Raw genomic sequence first — 9645 nt, 5'->3', positions numbered from 1 at the left:
AGAGGTCGCGTGGTGCGCAGTGCGGCCTGTACTGGCATTCGACATCTTCAGGTACACGACACAAAAGTATTCAGCGATTAGTATTAGTAAAACAATGATTATCTCGTAGTAATAATGTAGAAAGATCACGCTGGTTACGCATAGTGTGTCTCAAAACAAACCAAACAATATAAATGACATCATTACCTATCGTTTAAGATCAATTTTATAATAATTCTGCACGATTAGCTTTAGTAAAGTTGGTAATAACTTGCTTATCAAACTATGAGTTGAGCGTAATTCGACGTTATCATTATTAATTACAATAATCGTTTGAAATCAATATAAAAGATGGGGTCGATGGTGGACGAGCATTATACTAGCCGAGCCCACCATGAAGCTGTTAGCGATTGTCTTGTGCACGGTGGTGGCGCTGGCCGCGGCGGAGGAGCCCATCGAGCTCGACTACCATGAGAACGTTGGTATCCCGAAGGCCGAGGCCCTCAAGCAGGCGGAGCTGGCGGCCGACTTCGACGGCTCCAGGATCGTCGGTGGGTCGCCGGCCGCTCTCGGCGCATACCCGTACATGGTCAGTTAAACACGCACACCCCCTGAATTCTTTAACTGTCGACTATTTCTTGAGGAAAATAAACAAATATAAAAGGCTAGTCGATTTCGCCGAGTTCTGAAGTAGCAATGCAGTCCCTCTTAAATTTATATATTTGACGACTCGTGTAATACCAAAGCTATGATATATATGTTAGACTTTGCGCAAGACAGGGCGGGCTGGTGATCGCGCTGACGGACGGGCGCACTTCGGTGTGCGGCTCCTCCCTTTTGTCCAACACGATCCTGGTGACGGCGGCGCACTGCTGGCGCACGCGCAACGCCCAGGCGAGCCGGTTCACCGTCGTGCTGGGCTCCGAGCGCCTCTTCTCCGGCGGCACGCGCATCAACACCAACCGCGTCGAGATGCACGGCAGCTACAACATGAACACCTTGCACAATGACGTCGCTATAATCACCATCAGTTCCGTCAGCTACAATAGTGAGCGCTTGCTAAAATTATCTTAATGGTCGATCGAAGACGAGGGTGTATCAATACCGCCTATAATAAATCTGATTTTCAGCATTATTTTTACCGTACGGTATTCAGTACAGCGTCATGTTCGACATTTATCTATCGTAAGTATCTACTGTAAGGAACAGATATGTATTAAGTATTGTAATTGCAGACAACATCCGCAACATCGGCCTCGCGTCCGGCAGCAACGACTACGCCGGCACCTGGGCCTGGGCCGCAGGCTTCGGTCTCACCTCGGATGGTAAGAAAGTTTTCTTAAACGAATACAAAACTTCAGGTATTAAGTACTTGGTACAAAACCAATGGATCAGGGACATCTTGTGTCCTTCCCGTGTCGACTCGCCAAATTTCTAATTGTATGTACATTTCGAAATTACCAAATTATTTACCTTTCTTTTGATTGTGACAGCACGTGTTCAAGTCGTTTTCATGGCATAATCGATCGTATCGTGGCATCTATTATACATGGGCGCGGATATAGAGCTGTGCGCTGCGCAGCTTGCACCCCGCGCTGCACCTACAACTGTGTCGGGTACAGCTGAGACGTATGTTGTGTTCGCCAGGTGGAAACATCGCCAACAACCAGTTCCTGTCGCACGCGCGCCTGCAGGTGATCACCAACAACGTGTGCCGGCAGACGTTCGGCGCCATCACCGTCATCTCGTCCACGCTCTGCGTCAGCGGCGCCAACCGCATCAGCACCTGCAGCGGAGACTCGGGCGGCCCGCTCGCCGTCGGCAACACTCTCGTAATGCTTCTTTACTCTTCACTATCATTCCTTTCACTTAAAGCTAAATTTTTTAAATTATTCTAAGATCCATTTCCACGCACGTTTCAAGTTATGATTATGATAAAAAAAATGTACTTTTCCGCTTAAAATCTACCTTATATAATTTTAATAATACATATTTTTATAATTAAGCTAAGTACATGCAAGTTTTGTTCCCTATCAAATTGTTGAGTGATATTTTGTTCGTCAGATCGGTGTGACGTCGTTCGGCTCGACCCGCGGCTGCCAACAAAACCTGCCCGCCGGCTTCGCTCGCGTCACCTCCTTCAACGCCTGGATCAGAGCCCGCATGTGAACTTTCAAACCGTTTAATGGATTACCAATAAAACGAATCATTTAATATCATGTTTTGATTAATATTTTCCTCATTTTATTTTTTGTTTTCACTATAAATATACTCATATTGATTGCCTGTACATACGTTAAACGTATCATATGATTTACGTGACCGGACGTCCCGTTTTGAACGAGACTGTCCTTTCTCATATCAACGTGTCCCGGAAATGCTAATTTCCAGTTATCATATAATTACATAATGTTCCGTTACCGTTAACTAAACATTTTACTCTAGTTTAGTTAATGTACATCAAACAAATACGTTCAATAGTTTTGGAGCCGACATGTAGTACCACTTTCCGCCAAAGGATGACTTTCTAATTAAAATTCATCTGCAATTGTTTCATTGCTCTGATTTGTGGAAAAATAAGTAGAGGTAAAATAAAAAAATATATATTTATTTTTAATTTCTTAAATAGCTTTTTCTATGACATAAACCTTAAGTTAAATGATGTGTCACGTATTAGTGTAATGTACATGTACATACAATTGATTGTTGTAATGGCGTTTTCACCGGGAATATGAACGTGGAAATGGCATTACTCAAGTACTATTATATAATGTGTCTATTTAAGATTGATTAGTTTAACAACTGACGCCTATAACGTATGTTATTAATTGTGTCGGACCTTTATACGCGCATTACAAACAAACAAACAAACAAACAAACAAACAAACAAACAAATACTATATCTTAGGTGTTTTATTACTTTTTTTTGAATTTATGCACACATTTTTAGCTATGTCTCTCGCAATTAACTAAAAAAAACATTAAAAACAGATTTTTGGTTTCTCAAAATCCCAATTGTTTTGTTAAATGTTTTATCTTTTTTCGTAGTTTTGCAGAAACATTTTAGATAAAAAGAAACAATATGTTTTATATTATAATTCAAAACAATAATCAGGAAATTTTCGATTGCAAGTTCTATGAAATGAATTTTCATAACCGATTTTAATCAACCAACCTCTATAGTACATTGTCAAACTAAACTATCATAAAATATATAGACAAGGAGTAAAGGTTTTTATCTGGATACTTGCCTCTGTGTAGATGTTCTGTGTAAAACGTTATACACGTAATTCCTGGACATGATGTAGCATCGGGTATCTCCCGATGGAAATAAAACGACTTCTTAGGAAGTTGACAATGCATATTGACAACTAACTTTATTCATCTACTTTCTGTAAACTGTCATTATCTATCTATTTGCCACACACATGTCACTGATATAACGCGACAAAATGGCGAACATTAAACAGGCACAAAATGCCACGTCATATAGCCTGGTTATTTATAGAACTCACTTAGCTCGATTGATTTAAAAATATTTTTTCCGAATGAAAGTCAACATGTATTGCTGTCATCTGTCACTAAAATTAAATTTTATTGAATTAACCACGTGTACTCATAATTAACGGTTATTTTAATGACAGTTTCGCCGAAAAAGCATTTCTCAAATGTAGCTTCCTCAACTGCTAATAGAGGAGTCGAAGCTAAGGAAATAGAAATAGTTAATATTCATTTAGGTTGTAGTACTTATCGATATGAGTGATGATAATTAGTCAACAAAGGCGACTATCGAACCCTTTCTGTGCGCAGTGAGTGGAGGCGGTGTACCGGGCAGCGCGCCGGACGGCGGGCGGCGCAGCCTCCCGCGCGTCTCATCGCCTTCCCCGCCCTGCCCGCCCTCCCCGCCGCGCACTCCGCCATCACCGCCCTCACCGCCGTCGCGCGATGATGCTGCTTCCTACATACAGGTAACACTTGGATGGACGTGACCTCGCCTCAGAACTTTTCTTTTACTGACTCTTCCTGCAGGTGCTGGTGCAGAAGCAGCGCCGGCGGCAGGAGAGGCGCCTGCCGCAGGTTTGCACTCCTCAGCGCCGCGCCGCTGCCGTCGCACTGTCCTCCCCGTCCTCCCCGCCCTCACCGGAACTCGTTAAGGATAAAGAAATTATAATGTCGGTATGTTGATCGGGTCTGATATGATATGATATAGGGTACTGTATAGCTGTAGAGGTTATAGCTTTAGTTTGCTTTCAGTACAATTCTTGGATCAAAGAACACAAAAAACTCCGACGTGAAAATATCCATAAACGTGTCCAACATAATAATAATTTCACTTATAATACTTTTAACTTAAATGTTACCGCAATTTGCATGAGCAGGTATCACACGACCAATATATACTTCTCGCTGAATGATTAACTAATTACTTGTTAGCCTAAAATCTTTATACAAGCACGTTACATCCGTTCTGATGTTAAAATTAAAGCGCATAGTGTCGCGAATAACTTTTTCCCAACTACATATGTAGAATGGATATAAGGCTTACTTCAGTAGTACCGAAGATTGCCTCCACTTGCCAAAAGATTACACAAAGAAAAAATAAAATTTCTATGGTCTGGAAAGATTATGAAACGTCTAACGATTCGTAGACCCATGTCCATGCATGGTTAAGTAAAGAGTTAGAAGTGTATAGAGGTTGTCTTATGTCTTGGTGGCTCAGAACATCTTAGGAATCGTTGCGTAGAACACAATTTTAATTGTAACGGGCGTGGAATGGTGCTGAGGGAGGGCATCGCGCTCCGCCCCGATGACCTCGTGCCGCCGAAAAAGCGAAAAGTATGTAGATCCTACATGCGTGAGACAGTAGACCACAAGTTTATTTAATCCAGATGTAAAGTTGAACATGGTTCTTTTACAATTTGAGTTGATTCTGGCTTTGTCTGGCTACGAATACTCAAAGTACACGGTTAAAAAGTTAGATCTAGGATATTGTCTGTAGAGAGCCCGAGATCTTATCACACCTTTTACAGTTCATCAAGCATCATATGGTAGTCGGGAAATAATATGTTTGTCAATTGACAATGACATCTGGCAGCGTCATATTTTGACCAATGAGGAAACGGCAGATACTTAGGTAAATGTTGCTATGTTTATGTTAAATATTGTAATGACGCGCAGTGCGCGCGGTGCGACGCGCGGTGCGCGTGCGTGTCTCGCGGCTCGTGGCCTGAGGCACTCCTGACCTGTCCGGCGGTGGCAGCCATGCACCACTCGTAAGTTTACAATTTTTTTTCCTAACTACAATCAATTATGTGTTATGAATTTTTATTTTGTCATACTACAGAACCTATAAAATGACAAATAAGTTATAATTGCTGCTAGTCGCTACTATAGTTGAATAAACGATAGTGGTATGTACAAAAGCGACAATCTTACCCTGGTTGTCAAAGATTAACTGTGTACCACATTCTAGTAAGTTTATTATTACAATGAATGTGGGACATTTTAGACCATAAAGATTATTTTCTATTTGATTATGTTGTGGAAGAAAATCGTTGTAAAATTCTTACGTAAAAATCAGTATTATCAATTCCAACATCACAAGATTTTGAAAAAAAGTTGTAAGCGAAGGACAGCATGCTTTTGTAAAAGGCATTGGGGAATGAAAGAACTTATCCAGGCTGAAGATTATGGTAGCTCTTACACATTGACATATGAGACGTGCGTCAGGTGCGAGGCGGGACGCACCGAGCACGCCGGGCACGCCGAGCACGCGGTGCACGCGGGGCACGCGACGCGCACGGGGCACGCGGCGCGCACGGGGCGGAGCGCCGGCTGCGAGGGCGATGCGCCACTGCCCCCCACTGTCGGTACCCATTAGTTTACTCTTTCTAAATTCCTAGTATTCCGACGGCTCCAAATACACTGAATCAACTGTACTTTTAACAATTTTTTAGAAGAGCGATTCGATGTTGCCAATAGTTGTAACCTTATGACTTATAACATGTTATTACAATCAAAAAAAGATTTAATCATAGTGAGCCTATTAAGAGGGCAGAATAAATCTTATGTTACTTTACTAATATCTAAGATAATTGGAAATAGGGGGGATGGCGAACCTTTACGTTTCAATATACTCTTTTTAACGGAGTATTTAATGTGGTCATAGACGTCCCATCATTTAATGCTGCCTTCTTCATCACTCGTGTTCGTTTCTTATTTTGTAGCGCATTAGGAAAGTTGTGATGAGCGGCAGCACATTAATATAATGTATGTGAAATCATTGAATTTGCAGTTTGCAGGCGACAATGTAGGAACATAATCTTAACTTGTAAGTTATTTTAATTGTAACATATAATTGTGAAAGTGCACTTCATTCAATTTGGAGTGAGTTTGAGAATACTATATCGTAATCAAAAACTCCGTTAACTGCTAACTGCTTCAAATTGTAATTCTTGTTAATGATATGTCGGTATTGTAAATAACATTAACGAAGTTTAGTTATTTCATAAAAAATCATATAAAATCATGCAAATACACCGCTTTTCTCTTTATCATGACGTAGTTTTTACTTTGTTTTTCCCCTTTAAAAACCGGAGCAGAGTGTAATGACCAAAACTTAATGTACAAGATTTCAAAGTCTCGATGACCGTAGTAAATAAAATACAGGTCGGGTGGATGAGTCATTTCTAGTGTTTCTATTTAAGATAGTTAATAGTTTGACAATTGTAGTGTTTTTACTTGTACTCCCCCTCCCCCCACCCCCCACCACTCATAGCTAGTGAATCAGCTATGGCTACAGTTAAATCGGTTAAGAATTTTTTTGATTTTCGATGTTTGTTCTCATAGAACTTGCAATCGAAAATTCATGATTATTGTTTTTGAATTACAATATAAATCAAGTTGTTTCTTTCTATTCCTACTTTATCCTTCATAACTACATAAAAAAATAAGATTTTACAGCAAAAATTGCGGTGTTGCCGAACAAAAAAGTTTTTTTTTTAATTAATCGTGCTATACATAGCCAAATAACTGTGATACATTAAAAAAGTTATTAAAAACCTCAATTACAGTACCTATTTGTTCGGTTAATTTGAATACAAGACCGATTCTCGATTGTTCACAGTTATTGTGTGTGCGCGGCGCGACATTTCGGCACTATGACAACCGTTCATTTACTTTAATCCTCATACAAAATTAATTCGATATTTTATAGGTGTCAGTTGTCAAACTAATTTATCTAAAGTCACTGTTTGCGTTGAAGAGGCATTTACAGCTTCACCGGGCTTGAGGAGGCCGAGCGCAGGTGGCGCTTAGCCTGAACCTCGTTTAAGAGGAACAAGTATCGAGGGCTCAGGAGCCTCGGCTCGGGCTGTTACTTCGTTATATCGCTCTCTTAGATCGCTTAGGTGGACGCTCCATGGAGTGACTGGACTCAAGGGTGCCCGAGAGGGCCGAACCTCGGCTGGATCGGTTGTTATTATCTGATTGCTAAACGATATAGTTAGCGCTAGGCGCATTCACATAACAACAATAAAACGAAACGCTTGTGTGAATTTATGCAGCGAAGCGCCATCTAGTATATCTCAAAACGAAACTCATATTTATTTATTTACATGGAAAACTTACAGCTATAATAATCTTATTAACTATAGACTAGACAACTGAGAGCCAATGACAAGTCTTCACTTATAACAATATTATATCTATATTACATTGTAAACATTGCCGTTTTTACACATGAACACTTGGGTATTTTAGGTAACATTGAGCTTCGCTATTATTTTTGTCTAGCGTTGCCATTTCACCAAACATAACAGCCGGACAGACCAGCCAGTTTGGCCGAACATTTGAGTAGAAAAGCCGGACATGCTGTGCTAAATTATTGAGGCCACTTACGTTTGCGAAATGTAAAAAGCCTAAGAAATGCCGTACAACCCGGACACCGTTTACTTTGGGCGGACACGTAATCACAAAGCCAACCTATGTCCGGCTACATCCGGACGCCTGTCAACACTATATACGACTTTACGATGGCGGCGTTGACCATGATACATATCTACGTATTCTAACGCAACAACTGTTTGATGAGTTTTCATTATGTACGATAATGACGTCTAATAATATAATATATTATTTTCCATGTAATAACATTTTCCAGAAACGAAAACTTTCTCTGTGGCAGAGAGTGAGTGACGTTACTAAGCTGGGAGCATATTTGCATTTTGACGGTGAGCTTGTTTCGCTTCTAGCATTACCATTTTCGAAAAGCATTTTTTTATATCATAAGGTGGCAAACGAGCGAGCGGGCACCTGAAATCGCTGAAATAGCGAAGCGACCGTTGCCCAAAGACATATGTAATTGCAGATTCGTTGCCTACCTTTAATAGACGGAGGATAGGATGCACAGATAGAAAAAAAATTGCCTTCCCATGCATCTTCCCTCATCTGGAAAATCCACGTCCACTTCCCATCTTTTTTTTAAAAGAATTATGGAAAGGGAAGGAGGCCTAAAATTAGACCTTCGGGAAGTACACTTATCAGACCAAAGCTGACAAAATATAAAAATGATGCTTTGTCAGCTGCTTATTTCGATAATTACTCAAAGGGTTATCATCAATTACCAATATTACCTTATTAAAAAATTGAGTAACCATTTCTATGAGGAAAAAATAAAGTCAATGCAATTATACTTATAGATATGCTTATAGTTAAAGATAAATGTGCCTGGGGTTAGTTCGAGCTTTTTAATATGTAGCAGTCCTCTTATAAAAACTTTAGGTCCGGAGCGACTAGACTTATATCATTTCGAAAGCGGCGTCTGGATGCTGAGTGCGCGAGGCGCGGCGCCCACGAGGCTGGAGCGCGCCGTGCGGCGGCGTGCACAGCCGGCGGTGCGGCTGCTGCGCGAAGTAGGCGCAGCGCTGAAGCTGGTGGGCGCATTGCCGGGCGCGCTGCTGGCGGCGGCCCTTAGCGCGGCGCTGGCGGCCGGTCGCGACGCCGCGCTGGGTCTGCTGCAGGCGCTGTCGGACGGCGCGCTCAAGCCAGCGCTGGTAGTGTGCTTCAACGCGCTGCTACGGCCGGCTCTCGTTCTTACGGCGCAGACGACGCGCGCTCTGCGCGAGGCGCTGGCGCCGCTGTGGCTGGCGGCGGGCGACGCGGTGGCGCCGGCCGTGCGATTGTTGGCCGCCGTGCGCCTCGTGAACGTGGAGCGCCGGTGCGGCTGTGAGTGCGCGCGCGCGCCAGCCGCAGTGTGACGCTCAGCTGCTCCGCACAATCGGGCGGAGGAAATCACCCGCTGCTTTTTATGAGCTATTTCCGTTGCGGACTGTGCGTTACATTCTCTTCCTCGCATATAATAATACTAGCTGTGCCCGAAATTTTTTCCGCTGCTTGAAATCCTGTCTTTGGGTAGCATTTTAATTATTTCGGCTACTTATTAAACTCAAAAAATATTCACATACACCTCACATATTCTTATACAAACTTTCATCCCACATTCCCTATTGTTATTTTGCACCCTTTAAGGTAATATTTTTTTTACAAAAATTTAATAACATATTTATATCCAATTAACAGCCTAAAAAATTATTTTTAAGTTTCTTAGTGAAAAATGACGATATTCTCATACAAATTTCCACTCCTTACAACACCTTTTTCGCGTTA

The 9645-nt window shown here is 41.8% G+C and overlaps 1 protein-coding gene and 1 long non-coding RNA gene across 2 annotated transcripts; both read left to right on the top strand.

The window, feature by feature from the left end:
• Positions 1–341: 341 nt before the first annotated feature.
• LOC106128567 (collagenase) lies at positions 342–2198 on the top strand. Its single transcript, XM_013327014.1, has 5 exons — positions 342–568; positions 760–1027; positions 1215–1304; positions 1627–1811; positions 2044–2198. Exons 1-5 carry the CDS (start codon positions 374–376, stop codon positions 2146–2148), a joined length of 843 nt encoding a protein of 280 aa, XP_013182468.1. The 5' UTR covers positions 342–373; the 3' UTR covers positions 2149–2198.
• Positions 2199–5785: 3587 nt separating this feature from the next.
• LOC106128582 (uncharacterized) lies at positions 5786–8859 on the top strand. Its single transcript, XR_001228454.1, has 3 exons — positions 5786–5845; positions 8141–8210; positions 8761–8859. It is a non-coding gene; the product is annotated as an uncharacterized LOC106128582 (long non-coding RNA).
• The last annotated feature ends 786 nt before the right edge of the window (positions 8860–9645 follow it).

Source organism: Papilio xuthus, unplaced genomic scaffold, assembly GCF_000836235.2.
Source record: "Papilio xuthus unplaced genomic scaffold, Pxut_1.1 DF828780.1, whole genome shotgun sequence".
Lineage (NCBI taxonomy): Eukaryota > Metazoa > Arthropoda > Insecta > Lepidoptera > Papilionidae > Papilio > Papilio xuthus.
The sequence above is the reverse complement of the archived record's forward strand: the minus strand, read 5'-3'. Positions and strand labels throughout refer to the sequence as shown.

Excerpts from the sequence above, each read along its gene's own strand:
- LOC106128567 (XM_013327014.1), top strand. The coding sequence starts at position 374 with ATGAAGCTGTTAGCGATTGTCTTGTGCACGGTGGTGGCGCTGGCCGCG. Across the intron at positions 1,305-1,626 it reads CTTCGGTCTCACCTCGGATG|GTGGAAACATCGCCAACAAC; the intron begins GTAAGAAAGTTT and ends TGTGTTCGCCAG. Across the intron at positions 1,812-2,043 it reads TCGCCGTCGGCAACACTCTC|ATCGGTGTGACGTCGTTCGG; the intron begins GTAATGCTTCTT and ends TTTGTTCGTCAG.